This window comes from Monocercomonoides exilis, assembly GCF_001643675.1.
Source record: "Monocercomonoides exilis strain PA203 chromosome Unknown scaffold48-729018, whole genome shotgun sequence".
NCBI classification, from domain to species: domain Eukaryota; phylum Preaxostyla; order Oxymonadida; family Polymastigidae; genus Monocercomonoides; species Monocercomonoides exilis.
The window spans coordinates 657775-672492 of record NW_027150593.1 but is presented as its reverse complement, the minus strand read 5'-3'; the positions used below and the strand labels follow the sequence as shown (position 1 = coordinate 672492).

Here is a 14718-nt window from a genome sequence, read left to right as displayed (position 1 = left end):
ATATTGTCTTCTCAGTTAATATGATATTTTTGTAATGGCGTATAAAGATTCTAAATCTTCGTCAACAACAACAACAGATCCATATTATCTTACAAAAGGGTGCTTATTTTTATAATTATGTTATGTGTATGGTTTTTGTTTTTTTTATGAAGTGAAATACAGAGAACAATTTCTCGTTTGAATGATGCGCATTCAAGATGGAAGCAGCTTTTAGCTGATGGGAATTTTGAAATATTAGATAAAGCTACTGCAGATTTAAAGGAAAGTATCCATTCATTTTCAGATGATTTAGCATATTTTGGACAAACAATAGGTTTTTTCATGAGATTAAAAAAATATTAAATTTTGAAACATCAAATAGATCTTACTGAAGCACATTCCCAGAAGTATGGGGTATCTTTTGAGGAAATTGAGCGTCGACGGACATTTTATAGAGAAGTCAAAGATCAAATACAAGCAATTGAAGAATCAATAAATTCATCATTATCAAAGCAAAAAATGCGTCAGATACAGAGGAACGTGTGAATCTTATTTCTATTTAAAAATTACTGAAATTCTTCCTATAAGAGATTGATTCCACAAGAACCTCAAATATCTACAAAAAAACGATTTGAAGAAGAAATGACAGCATTTAATCAAAAGTATTTGGAAGAAGAGACATTACAGCAAGAGGTTTGTCCATCAAAATAATTTTTGTTGCTTGTGCCAAAAATATGAAATTCCATAAAAAATAGCAAATTTTTCGTGATCAAGACAACAAATTAGATATTCTTCACGAACATGCGCAAACTCTTCATCAAGTCGGACTTGAAATTGGAAATGCTGTCGACGATACAACGCGAGAAATTGAAGAAATCAGTGAAAACGTGGAAAAACAAAATAGAAAATTAGGTGTACTCAATAAGGCGATGGATAAAATAATAAATACAAAAGGTTTCATCGTTTTTTGTAATACTTATTCATTTTTTTATTTTTTTTTTCATTCAATGATAACTGCTTTTTCAAATTTTTATCTTACTCATTTAATGATATGAATATTCTTTTAGACAAAAAGAAGTGGTGCTTAATCCTTTTTTTAGTCATAGTTTTGATTATTCTGATTGTAATTTTATTTAGAATGATGTTCTGAGACATTTCTGGATCACTTCATTTTTCTTGATTCGAACCGAAACATTTGAAATTAAAATTATGAAAACATTTTTAATCTTAAAAATAAAGATATTTTCATTTTTTGTTTTATCTTGAATAAATGATTTATCTTTTATTGTTAGTAAAATGCAAAATAAAATTGAATTATGTTTAAACTTTGAATGCATAATTTGGCAAATGCATTTTCATCTTTTTTGTGGAATAGTTGATTTATTTTTGACAAGGACATCCTTTTTTGAAAAATGTTATCTTTGAAGAGACAATCTTGTACATTCACCGAACGATTGAACAAAATTAGCAAACGCACATGAACTAGAATTTCATGAAATGTGTATCAAGCAAAATTAAAAAAATAAAAACAAAAATAAAAAAATAATTATATTCCCTTAATGAAATAAACAAAAAAATGGCTGATCCTTTTTGAAATCATCCTTTCGTTCGAGTTTTGATCAAAATTTTGTTCTTAATGGGGTTTTGGAAAAATGAACAACACCGGTATACACATCCAATGCATGATGACGAAAAAAAAGAAAATTATTTTTTTTTTTTTTTTTATGAAAAATCCCATTAAGATTATTGTTTGAATCAAAACTCGAACGAAAGTTAGAATTAAAAAAGGATCAGCCAAATTGTATTTCGATTGAAAAATCAAAAGATCAAAAAAGATCAAAATTATTTGTTTTTGATTTTTCTATCGAAATATAAAATATTGGACAAATAATAGTTAATGGTGGAAATGAAATGCAAAACGCTTTCACACATATGAAAGTGGAATAGCATTTCGATGGAAAATGTCAAGTGTGCGGGTTTTTGCAAAAGTGCGGGTTTTGTTCTTAACTATTATATCAATGACACCGGTTTATGGAAATGAGAATCTTATTCATTTTGAAATCTGATAAAGTTTTATAATATTGCGAGTGAAACAAAATTTTCATGCTTTGTGCAAAAAAAAGCATAAAAGTCCGTTTTTCCCCCCAATTAATTAATTTTTGAATTTTTGGTTTTATTTCCAATTTTTGAAAATTCTTCACAACTGCACTTTTTTCTATTGAAAAAATAATTTAAATCATTTCAAAAACAATAATTAAATGCATTTGAATAAATTTTAAAAATATTAAAATTTAATTTTTCAACTAAAAATGAACCCATTATGAAACAAAATGTTATTATATATATTGGGCCCTGTTATTGTTTGTGATGGAAAATAAGTGAAAAACAAGCAAAAGATGTCGATGCATAGGAAATTTTGAAAATAGATGATGTGAATTGTGTTCGATGGGATTGCATACGATTTAGATTGTATTTGTTTCACTATTTTAATAATTTGACTCAATAAAAATTTTAACATTTCTCAAAAAAACGAAAAAGTTATAAAAGTTTTGTTTTTTTATACAACATTAATGAAGAATGATAATTTCAATATTTTCTCTCTTTTCTTGAATTATTTTATGATTCAAATATCATATTTAATTTGATTATTCAAAATTGAAATCTTGTTTCAAGTTTGCTTTTATGTTTATTTAAGTTAAAAACACTTTTTATGTGCAAAATACGACTGATTAGACTTTTCGAAAAATGTACACACACACACACACACACACACACACACACACGCAAAAAAAAAAAAAAAAAAAAAAAAAAAAAAAAAAAGCTTTATTCATCTTGAATGCTCATTTATTGGAATATTTATGAGATGTTCGTTTAACAGTATTTTCAATCAAAAATTGTTTGTGATATGTTTATAAACATGTCAAGAAGAAAGATCAATTACCATTCACTCTATGAAATGGAAATTAAAATCTTAACAGAAAACGATCTGGAAGTATATAACAGATCTCCAATAAAAGCAATTCTGTACAAAAAGATTTGCTTATTTAAAAAAATAAAATAAAATAAAATAGAAATAGAAATAGAAATATAAATAAATACCCCTTTTTCTTTTTCAAAAACGACGATAATCAGAAGCAAACTCTTTTATTAAATTTCATTTATGATAATTCTCTTGCTTCCTTTTTCATTTCGATATATCGTTAATTGACTTGTACCGATTGCGATTCTTATATTTCACAACACAAATAACAACAATGGCTATAACCACTGCAACCACAACAAAAACGCTCACGGAAACAGCGATTATAATTATGTGAGAAGATTTCTTGTCTTTAGGTTCGTCATTTGCAGTTTCTTCTTTCTTTTGCTTTACGAAAACAAACTCTTTTGATTTGCTCTTTTTTTCATCCATCATGCCATTTGGATAAGATAAGCGGCAGACAATAGATGTGTAGTCATCAATATCAAGAACCGATTTCGGGATTTTAACATTCATTCTTGTTTCGTTAACATATTCTGAAACAGGGCAATCAATCCATTTCAGTTCTTGGTCTTTTCTTTTCTTTGATGCTTCAAACGTCAAACCGCAAGGAAATAAATATTCTCCGCTCACAACCGCAATGACAGATTCGTCATTTGTTCGATAAACCATTCCATTTACATTCCTCTGATCCTCTTTTTCCAGAGATACATTCAACAAAACAGGTATGAAAAAAAGTGAGCTTGTGTTATCCACAGCAGATCCTCCAACATTAGCAAAAGAAATCATTCCCAATGGCTTTCCCTCTGTCCCATCACTTCCTTTTCTCAATGAATTAATGTAAATGTATTCATCAGTACTTTTCTTCTTAACACGGAAGTTGTGATGCAGAGAAGGAAATTTCATCCAATCTTCATTGATCGGATGGTTATTTTCAAAGCTGCAATTGTTCATATTCAAACTAGATGATTCCACAAAAATGGCACCCTCGCTGATATCGGTAAATGAACTGTCGTTGATGTATGAATAATAACCCTGATTAATGAATATAAGTCCAGAATCCCAAGAACACAACGGATTGTCATCTTCTACGACTTCTTCAACGATTCCAGAATTTTGTTTGATTTCTTCCATTTCACTTAGTTTTATAAAATTTTCCATTTGATTGTTGTTTCGATGATTTTCCCCATTATCATTGCTATTTCTTCCATGGACAACCAACCTGGTAATGTCGCCCGTTGATTTTTCTTTCACAATCAGCCTGTATGGCAAAGGTTTTCCTTCTCCGCCAAGAACATTTTCTCCCTTTAGCTCAGTCTTCCAAGGTCTGAACACCACGTCAAATATTTGTAAGCTGTTTTTATCATAAATTATATCCAGCACATCTCCTTCAATGGCATCAGGATATTCAAAATCGATATGCTCAATTTTTGTATCACGATATTGAATCTCAAAAACAGCTTTTGATTCTTTAGCTTCAATCTTCGCTCCAACACGTAGAATTCCTCGTTTTTGTTCATTTTCAGAAAATGGCATTGAGCAATCATTTATGGCAGATGTTAATGTTACAGCTTCATCATATATAAATGGTTCATCAACAGCAACTCTTCCAATCACAAATATCATAGCATGACCGCCTTTGACTATGTGGCTTTTACCTGTTTTCAACAAATTGCAAGGTTCTTCTTTCCTTCCGCAAGTTTTTTCCTGGCTTGATGTCTCTCCTCCAACATAGATATTTTGTGCAGAATATGGAAGCCTTTTTGTCCCATCGTTCATTAGGTCAATAATGTTGCCAATTCCATCTTTCCTTTCTTCCAATAAAATGAAATTTGGCTTTCCATAAATCTCTTCCATATCAAATGATAATTTGTCTTCCGGTATTTGTTCTCGGCCAGATGCCAAAGACAAAAATATATATTCACCTTTGTCAGCTGAACAATCGGAGAATGCAACATTTTTCAAAGAAAGATTCAATGCATCGATCACTCCATCATTTCCACGAATGTACATTGCTCCACCTTTTGATTCTTCGTTTTGATGTCCGTTTGCTTCTTTGCTCTTGCAAGAGCAATTGCAAAAGTTTGAATTTGCTATTTCATGAGTATTATCTCCGTTTCCTATTTCCCAATATAATGCCCCTCCTAGTTTATGTTCTGTTGAGCAACAATCTGAAAAATTTGAATCTATCAAAGCCAGCAGCTTGCATCCACTCATAATCGTAATTACTGATTGTGTTGTACTTGTTGTTGTGAGTCCATTCAACGTTGAACAAAAGAAAACAACTGCATCTGATACTTCTGCATGTATTAAAGCGAAAGAAGATCTAAAGTGCGAAATTTCTGTTTCAAAAAAATGCAATGATCCTAATTTACATTCAAATAAAACGCAATTCAACCCTTTCTCGTAATCAGCAATTGTTATATGCGTGTGACTAGCCTTAAAAGTCGCATTATCTCCTTCTACAAGAGTCAAACCCTGATTTCGGCCACTTTCACGTGAAGAATTTACTTGAACATATGCTTTTTCCAGAGTAAGACGTCCGTTTTGCTTAATATTTAGCAGTGCATCACCCTGTTGAACCTTTGATTCATCTAAAGCAGTGATGATTGTAATGAAGAAGTTGTCATTGCTTTTGATCTCAACGTTCCGATCTTCAAATGTGATTGGCTCAGCATCATATTTGTTACTTTCCTCAGTTGTGCATAAAATTATTGATTCTTTTTGAATGCATTTCTCGACCGCTCTTTTTATTGTTTTGCAGGGTTTCGATTCTGATTTTCCGCATTCTGCATCATCATTCCCATCTTCTCCATTTAAGAAAACTTCCTCTTTTTCCTCATTATTCAACAAATCATTATTCATTTGAGTACTATCGTTTATTGGATCATCTTCGTGCAGAACATCTTCACTGCATTTGGTTATTATTTCCGAGTCATGAGCATTTTTTTCTGAATAATCTGATGATTTTTCAATTGCGGACTTCAACGTTTCAGTCATTGCAGTACTTTCGATATTTTCTTTTCCTTTCTTCGTTGCATTCATTTGTTCACTCGGATCTGCGCTTGGATACAACAGAGATTTTGATTCTTTGTCAGAAACAATAAATTGATTGTCTTTTTCACTGCATTCGTTAATGTTTTTCGACAATTGATAACTTGGATTATCAAGTTCCATTGCATGACGACATAACAGGCAATAAATCAAAATAGTCAGCATTGCTCCTCAAGAGAATATTTTTTTCTATTCTGTGATATTTATAAAATATGGGCATAATTAACAAAAAATGTGATAAAAAATGAATTTGTTGTCAACAAATTATTCTTTGTAGAATCCTTTCATATTAGTTTTAAAAGATGGTCCTCAACAGGAAACACCTATCTCTTTTAAATTCATTGCTGTTTGTTCTAAATTTTTTTAAAAATCATTTTTCGGAAGCTTTCTTTCTATTTGAGATGAAATAAACTTGAATAAAGGATGAGAATGAATTCTGTTTCATATATCAATATTGTTCTTTCTCGGCAATATTTCATTTTTGAAATCACTTATTTGTGTAATTTTTTGTCATACACCAAAAATAATTCTAATTCGAAAAAAAATAATACAATTTCGGAATTTATTAATTCGATTTCAAAATTGAATTATTCTTTTTCGAAATTGAATTAATAAATTACGAAATTGTATTATTAATTCCGAAATCGAATTATTTTTTTTCGAATTAGAATTATTTTTTGTGTGACACATCGAAAAAAAACAGAAATCAACCTTATTCGCAATTATGAAATGCACTGAGCGAATGCGACACTTGGAATGACTCAATTAACAAAATTGAAGATTATATTTGAATTTGATATTTCAAAAAAATATTTTATTATTTTTGAAAGTTTCATTATTTTATGCATTTCCGTGCTTTGCACATGAAAAAATCAACGAAAATGAATGACAAAAATGCATCCTTGCTTCAAAAGTTGGCAAATGGTACTTATAAGCCACCTCACAAATCTTTATATTACAAAGAAATAATCAAAGAGAACATGTTGTTTTAAAATTTAAGAAGAATGATATGTGGAAAAATCGGTATATATTTATCAGCCTCCCATTCAGATGCATCAGCTCCGTCCCTGGCCCCATCTGATGATGCATCTGTTTCACGCACATAATCTTTCTTTGAAGATTCATCTTCGTGAAACATTTCAGTGTCAGCCTCTTCTTCCTCTTCTTCAGGACCAAAATCTTCATCCTCAAGAGCTTTGCATTCTTCATCACTGTACAGTCTAAACCGGATATAATCACATCGGTTTTTGCACAACTTTTTGTGACTCTATCCGATTGTGACTATACACGATGATGATTTACACAGAAAAAATAAAAATTAATTAATCAATTAATGAATTTTGGGTCAAATTTTAAATGTTCGAAAATTCTACATTTAAACGCATTTTTCAATAGATAAAACAATTTTTTATGTTTGATTATGTTATTAAGACTTATTTAAACATAATTTTGAAAAATCAAAAAAAATCGAAAATTTTGATCAAAAAATCGATTTTTCATTGAAAAAAGCACACATTATAATAAAAGATGTGATTAGAAATATTTAGCCCTGTGATTATATGCGATGGAAAATGTATGAAAAACTGTCAAAAAATATCGGTGCATCGAAAAATGTGACTATAAACGAATGCGATTGTATTCGACGTGATCATATCCTGTTTAGACTGTATTTCATCACATTCGACACAAAAATGGAAAAATCAACTTTTCGATTTCTGAAAAACAAAAATGAATAGAAAAATACATGCATTCTATTAATTCTCACTCCTTGAGAAGGCATGAACTTACGAAGCGCATCCCACAACGTTTCAATATGAATTGTTCAAGCACCGGTAATTGGATCTGAATAAGTGAGAAATAACATTACATGAAAAATGACAATAAAAAGAGAAAATAAAAACCCACAAAATGCTCGGAATGATTGACGGTCTTGTGTGTGAATCCATCCTCACTTAAAGAAAAATATGCTTTCAATTGATCAGAGTGGATTTCTGTTCCTGGACGTATATATATATTTTTAAACGGAATTGATTCAGAGGCAGATCTGTTGCACACTTGATAAACAAATGCTTTTCTTCCACGTTCCTGAGCACCGAAAATCCATATCTGCTTCTTAGCACGTCCTGATAAAAAAAATTCAATTGATAATTAAGATTCGACAGATAAAGAATCAAAATTTCTCTTGTATTTTCGCCTTCTCCAAACAGGTTCATCAATTACCACAATGCGGCCAGGACCTCCTGTGGAAGTTTGAATTCCACCAATCATCTGAGCACATGTTCTCCGACAAATGCAATAATAATGAGAAACTCTGTGTCTTAAACATGAAGTTAGAAATGATGTTTGTTAAATATTGAGATGATGGGAAAAGAAGAAAAAAATCAGAATTAGATTTTCAATTGTGAGTTTTGATTTTGCAAACGGAGTTCCTGTTTTATAAGAAACTTCTTTTCTGCATTTGTGACATCTGAAGAACCATTTTCCTTTTCTTCCTCAAATTACAATCATTAATGAACGACAAGTTGCTATTGGGCATCTTCTGGCAGTGCTAATCACATTGTCGTGAATCCATTGCGTGGTTTCTCCATTATCGCAAAAAATCTTCAATAAATTCTGTTTTTCCTCCATCAAATGATTAAATGTTTGACATTCGTGAATGTTTTTGGTATAATATATATACTCATCAATATTAAAACTGACAATTTTGTGCACAAATATTTAGAATTTTCAATGGGTTGATCAATATTTTATTCAATAAAATCTGATTTTTCCACTAATAAACGATTGAATTGTCTTTTTAAATGTGCTATTAACATATGATCCTAAGTTCATCTTAAATTTGGCAAGGTGGCGTATTTGTATCATATGCCCATAAGTTAATATTTATAATGAGAAGCGAGAGCTATTGAAGACTTTACAGAATGATGTGATTGGGAGGATGAAGGATATGATAGATTTTTTGACAAAGCAAACTAAGTTTCTCGTTAAACAGGATAGACTTGAAAATCAAAGATAATCGCCACTTCTTTCAAATTGAACGGAAATCGAAGGAAATGGAGTTGGGAAAGATTGTCAAAGAAACGATTGGTTAACCTGCTGATAAGACTGTTGAAAAATGAGGGAATGAAGAAATAGAAATGGGCTGATTGCATTTAATTGCAGGAAATGTGCATTTTCGATTATTCGAATCACTGAAAAGGGTAAAAAATCTCCATTCATGTTAATTATATTTTTTGGAATTTTGAATTGATTTTCACTGTTTTTGTTGTTGAAAGGAATATTCGAGATAGAGTGGGAGGACAAGATGGCTTTTAAAAGAAGAGTTCAGGGAGAGCAAAAAGATGAAAAGTGAAGAAAGAGAAAGGGTAAAAGAGATTAAATATTCCACTATGAAAGGTTATTCAAGAGTGGATATGCGATACAGATAATTGAAGATGATTTTTGGCGAAAGGAAAGAGTGAAAAAGGAAGAGAAGAGTTCAAGAAGAGGGTTTGAAGGTTGAAAAATACATTTATGAGAATGCTGAATTTCAAGAGAGGGAAGACGAGAAGACGAGAAGACGAGAAAGTGAGATAAATGAAAGTAATAAGTGAGAGTACAAGTATTTTCAGAACTATCAATTTTGTCTTTTTCTCCATTTCAAAAAAAAAATTTTAAAACAAAAATAAATGTAAAAATAAAAATAAAAATAAAAATAAAAATTTAAAAAAAAAATTCAAAGCATTGAATGTTTAATCAAGAAAAAAATGCACTAACTTGTGAACTTTTCTGCAAGTTCTGATTGATAATATTCATAAAGGTTATCCATATCATAATCCTCATAATAATCCATATCTTCTTCAAAATCTTCTTCACCTTCTCCTTCTTCTTCTCCTCTTCCTCTTCGGCATTATATAATGCATCCTCTTCGTTCATTATTTGTTCTGAACATATGAAAAATAACTCAAAGTTTAAAACGAGATTATAGACAAACACAAACATCTTTTAATTTCAAACAAGCACTGCGAAAACATTATTAATTGCAGATAAACTTGATAAGTGTATGCTGTTTCAAGAAAATAACTTGAATAAAGCCTGCTCAAAATGTTTTGCTTGGAAGATCAAGAAAATCCTTTTTTGTTTAAAGTGATCAATCCTTCAAAAATTCAAAAAATTGGATGTTCTTTGATCCAGAATATTTTGCTTTAGACCTTTTTTTCCATTCAATATTTTTGAATCTTTCTCGAAATTCAATAATCCACAATTCTTTTTTGTATCATAATGTTAGGCCGATTGTGAAATGGATGCATAAAAAGTTTTGAACAAATCGTTGGTTTCTTCAGAAAGAGAAAAATTGGGTGTTTTTTTTTGAAATCATAAAAAAAGATCAAAAATCGGAAAAATAATTAATATTGTGGAACTTTTTGATCACTGAACAAAAATTGATTTTTCATAAACATTAAAATTTTTTATCATAATATTGGTTCGTTTTATTCATAAAATAAAAATAAAAAAACATACCTTTTTGATATTTTCTGCTCAAATGAATGTGTTGATCAAATTTCAAAAAAAAAACAAAGGATTGAAAAATTCTTTTTCAAAATGAAATGAAGCATGAAACTCGCAAAACGATCAAATTGATTGAAAACGTTATTGAAAAAGATTTTAAAAGATTATTATTTGTAATAAAATTTGTTTGACTGTTAAAAAATGAAAATTGTGAGTTTTTATTTTTTTTTCCCCCAACTCAACAGCATTGGTAAATCACCGATCCGGCTGTGCGGACAAATTGTTTCAGTAAATGAATTAGATAAGTTGGGGAATCATTCAATTGATGATTACAACTGACTCCATCTTGTTTTTTTTTTCTCCTCATTCTTTTAAAGGAAATGATTTTCAAACTTCCTTCTCCATCCGCAACTTCTTTTCCTTTTGTTTCATCTTTTCAATATCCAAATCCTTCCTTAGAAAATGTCGCCAACGTTGTTTGCTTCTATCTTTAGCACTTTCTGTGATATTTATCTCGCAGCATAACTTAATTACTCTTTCAGCTCGCAAACCTTTTCTTGAAACACGTTATCTTTTACACCAAGTTCACCGGCTGATGTGAAAGTATTGGAGGAAGAGGCAGAAAGGATGTGTATTTTGTGTGTGAATCCCTTGTCGCTTCTGTGAAGGAACCCTTGTTCGCCTTCATGACAAGCATCACTCAGAAAGACAACTCAATTGTTGAATATGGTAGAAAAGATGTATTTGGCGATTGGGATGTTGATTTGTTTATATTTCTCGGTTGACAATACGCAAACATGGTGTATGCAGGTGGAGTGTCTGGTGCCAAGGAAGTGAATTGTGGTTTGGAGAAAGGATCGTGTATGAATATGAACGACGGGATTGGGCTCCTGAAAAAAGCGCAGAAAAAGGCGGAGAAGACAAAGACAGAGGAGAAGATATGGAAGCAGAAGAGGATGAGGAAGAAGCAGATGAAGCAATAGATTTGTCTGTCTGTCTGTCTGTGTCTGTCTCTCTCTGTGTGTGTGTGTTTTACGTGAAAAGGAAAAAGTTTTAAAAGGAAGATAATAAATTTTATTAATTCAATTCATTCTTTCTCTTCCTCTTTCTCTCTTCTGCTTTTCCTTTTCCTCTCTCTATCTCCTTCACCATCCTTCACTGCCTCCGCTGCTTCTTCTCTATCATAAGATTCCCTCCTTTCTTCTGCTCTTTCACTTTCGTATTCTCACTGAAGATATCGTGAGAAGGCGCAAAAGAAAAAATTGGCACACAGATTCGGCTGGCGGTGTGCTGTAATACGGCAGAATGTTAAAGTGGCTGATGTTGAAGAGGATATGCAAGAGTGGAAAATGGAGGAGAAAGAGTGACAAAAGAATGAGACACTAATGATGAAAAAGCTTTCTGGTTGACTTTGCAGAGAATAAAGAAGAAGAAGAAGAAGAAGAAGAAGAAGAAGAAGAAGAAGAAAAGAAGGGAGATTACAGAGGGTATTGAGAAGAACAACGCTGTCAGCTGCAACGGAGAGATCATTGGCGTTGAGATGCACGATGGAGCAGCTGAAGCCATCGTCGAACACGAGCAGGTGCGAGGAAGCACTGAGGGCGGAGAGGTTGGTGCGGGAGAGAAAGAATGAAGAAGCGTGTAGAGCACGAAGAGCGGGGCAGGAGAGGTGGACGAAATTATAATAGAAGATGGATAAAGAAGTTTTCTCATGAAATCACAAAAGAGTGCGGAGTTGAGGTGGGCATGTTTGCCGGCTGCAGAAAAGAGGGAAGAAGATGCAGTGAGGGATCCGTCGAGAGGAGAAGAGGGAAGAGTGTGCAGATGCGAAGGAAGAGTGAAAAAAAAATTGCAGAAGGTGAGGATGCAGTTGTTGAGAAAAGCGACAATAGCAATGAGATAGTTGTGGCGAAGAAAACAAGTTCAAGATTTCCCGAGGTTTAACGAAGCGGATGAAAGCAAGGGAGATCTGTGTATCGAAGAAGGAGGAGGCGAAGATTCAGAAGGTGTTGCAGATGGCGCGGTAGATATGGAGGACGGCTGTGGAGAGTAAAGCGCAGGGGGCAAGCGGGGAGCAGTGCTGGCAGGAAGAGAAGTCGGTGTATTATTCGAAGAATATCTGGTGGGCGCGGAAGAAGGTGATGAAGGGGAGGAGGCGAGATCGAGGACGGGGACTGGGTTGGTGTGGGAGGAGTCGGAGCAGCTGATGGAGGTGTTTGTGGCGAGGGAGGGCTGAGTGAAGTCGAGGGAAAAGAGGTGCACGTTGATTTGGGAGTGGATGCTGGAGCACTGAAGTAAGACATCCTCATCCACGAAGGCATCGTTCAATGCACAGCTGTGGTTAAAGATAGGGAAATGAATAGAGTATTTTCGAATTCGGTGCAGTCGACAAACATCTCGCTACCTCTGATGGTTGGCCGGAGCAGATACATTGTGTGAGAATTTATGATAATATGCCCAACAGCTACTCCAGGCAAAATGGAACAAAGTATCTCCAAATTGTATTCAGCAGAATGCCCACTTGCGAGGAAATAAAAGCCCTTGTCTCCTTTCACAAACGCCTTGTTGACCATGATTGCCCAGAAATACTTCACAAAAGAGATGGAGCGAGACGAATCAGTTGCGTCCAACTCAAATCCGTAAAGTTTATTGAGAAAGCTTAGGCTTGCGCAGATCATGATCCGTAAAAATGTCCTATATCCACCACAGCCTGAAGCATGCTTCATCGTGTCAACTTCTTTTTGTTCTTCCTCGTATCGCATCCAGCAAACATCGCATGCACAAGGACAAACTACTTGATGACATCAGTTGCATCTAAGAACATTTCACCACCCAAGTCATGGCTCTGTGCCTCCCTTTCCCCAGTCGATGCTGTACACTTCAAAAGGATGAACGGTTTATTAGCAGGACAGCCCCTGTCACCAGCTCGTCTGCAACACCCCCTCCTTTGGACTTTGTTTGGTTTCTTATTTCCTGACCTGCCTCGCCTTTTCAAACCTCTGCCATATTCACCTGCGCTCCATCTCAAATCCACTTCTGCACATGCTCAGAAATCAATTTTCTTCATTGTTCATCGCTGCTGCCTTCACACTGTCGAAATGAAAACATGCTGCTCGCAATTTCTCCCGTATTTTGAAGTCGTTCAGCATCAAACTTACAGAGTTGAATATTATCATCCTGAAAAATAATCTTTCCTAATCCACAAGTTTCCAGCTGCAACATGAGTTTCATTGTTGGTGTAGCTGGTTGTATTTGAAGTTTCGCAAGAGGTATGATGGACCAAAAGCTATCTAACTTCTGGCTCAAACGACGGGTCAGAAGAATCTCCTTCAGAAATTTCTTCAGTGCTGCTAGTGAATGTGGAAGCAGAACAGATAGAGAAGAGTAGTGGGAGCGAAAAAGGAGTGTACGATGTTGCAGTCCAGATAACAGAAGTCAGCACCAAATAGGAGGAAGTGGAAGAAGGATAGCGAGAGAGGAAGTTTGAGGAAGATGAAGGAGAAGAAGTGTGGATATCCTGTAAGGAAGTTGTAATAATGTTTAGGGAGCTTTTGATAAATCTGAAGTTACGCTTCCCGATTTGCATATATTTTTGTCAAAACGTTTTCCTTTAATATTTTTTTCTATAACTTTTTTGGATCAATTTTTTTGATGTGTTTCTTTCTGAGAAACATTTGTTGATAAATAAAAAAAGTTGCTCACTATTGCTGATATGATAATAATTTTGTTGTTGAATCATTAAAAATGAAAACTGCTTTGAAAATTGAGAGATTTCAATAAATGGCTACAGATTAATAATTCCATTTTGATAATAACACATCAATAACCGAAACCACTGCTATATTTTCCTATAGAAATAGTCTTAAGCATAATGCAAATAATTTTATTTATGTTTTTGAAACAAGCAAACTGACTTTTTGTTCTGTTTTCTGAAGATTTGATATTTTCGAATAATTTATTTAATTTTTTTTTCAAAACTTGTAATAAAAACAATTTAAAACAGATTAAAATCAAATAAAATATTTTTTCTATATCAGAAATAAAAACAATTAATTTCTTAGAAAAATTACAAAATGAATAATAATAATTTAATAGATAAATTGTGAAATAAAAATATATTTCAAAATAAACTATTTATTTCAAGATCCCCCAGTAATTTTAAATTAAAGGCAGTGTTTTTAAGAAAAACCAGTTTTTTTCAATTGTGACCTGACAGT

At 32.8% G+C, this 14718-nt stretch overlaps 5 protein-coding genes across 5 annotated transcripts; 2 read left to right on the top strand and 3 right to left on the bottom strand.

Annotated features, from left to right (window-relative positions):
• Nucleotides 1-2: 2 nt before the first annotated feature.
• On the top strand, nt 3-1195 carry MONOS_11257 (Syntaxin 6B). Its single transcript, XM_067863771.1, has 6 exons — nt 3-99; nt 153-313; nt 362-519; nt 568-672; nt 735-933; nt 1047-1195. Exons 1-6 carry the CDS (start codon nt 35-37, stop codon nt 1127-1129), a joined length of 771 nt encoding a protein of 256 aa, XP_067721301.1. The 5' UTR covers nt 3-34; the 3' UTR covers nt 1130-1195.
• Nucleotides 1196-2801: 1606 nt separating this feature from the next.
• MONOS_15669 (uncharacterized protein) lies at nt 2802-6201 on the bottom strand. The gene has a single exon (XM_067868561.1). The coding sequence runs from the start codon at nt 6176-6178 to the stop codon at nt 3164-3166; it is 3015 nt and encodes a 1004-aa protein (XP_067721300.1). The 5' UTR covers nt 6179-6201; the 3' UTR covers nt 2802-3163.
• Nucleotides 6202-7001: 800 nt separating this feature from the next.
• MONOS_15668 (uncharacterized protein) lies at nt 7002-8281 on the bottom strand (the record flags this gene model as incomplete). Its single annotated transcript, XM_067868560.1, has 3 exons — nt 7002-7233; nt 8069-8136; nt 8219-8281. 3 exons carry the CDS (start codon nt 8279-8281, stop codon nt 7002-7004), a joined length of 363 nt encoding a protein of 120 aa, XP_067721299.1.
• A 2946-nt stretch (nt 8282-11227) lies between these two features.
• MONOS_15667 (uncharacterized protein) lies at nt 11228-12134 on the top strand (the record flags this gene model as incomplete). Its single annotated transcript, XM_067868559.1, has 3 exons — nt 11228-11241; nt 11312-11520; nt 11899-12134. The coding sequence occupies 3 exons, from the start codon at nt 11228-11230 to the stop codon at nt 12132-12134; spliced, it is 459 nt and encodes a 152-aa protein (XP_067721298.1).
• Nucleotides 12135-12424: 290 nt separating this feature from the next.
• On the bottom strand, nt 12425-13179 carry MONOS_15666 (uncharacterized protein; the record flags this gene model as incomplete). Its single annotated transcript, XM_067868558.1, has 2 exons — nt 12425-12836; nt 12896-13179. The coding sequence occupies 2 exons, from the start codon at nt 13177-13179 to the stop codon at nt 12425-12427; spliced, it is 696 nt and encodes a 231-aa protein (XP_067721297.1).
• Nucleotides 13180-14718: the final 1539 nt, after the last annotated feature.

What these genes read in the sequence shown, in the direction of transcription:
- MONOS_15669 (XM_067868561.1), bottom strand. Translation starts at nt 6,178, where the DNA reads ATGCTGACTATTTTGATTTATTGCCTGTTATGTCGTCATGCAATGGAA.
- MONOS_11257 (XM_067863771.1), top strand. Translation starts at nt 35, where the DNA reads ATGGCGTATAAAGATTCTAAATCTTCGTCAACAACAACAACAGATCCA. An exon ending in CCATATTATCTTACAAAAGG is followed by an intron (nt 100 to 152) that starts GTGCTTATTTTT and finishes TTTTTTATGAAG; the next exon opens with TGAAATACAGAGAACAATTT. An exon ending in AAGAGACATTACAGCAAGAG is followed by an intron (nt 673 to 734) that starts GTTTGTCCATCA and finishes CATAAAAAATAG; the next exon opens with CAAATTTTTCGTGATCAAGA.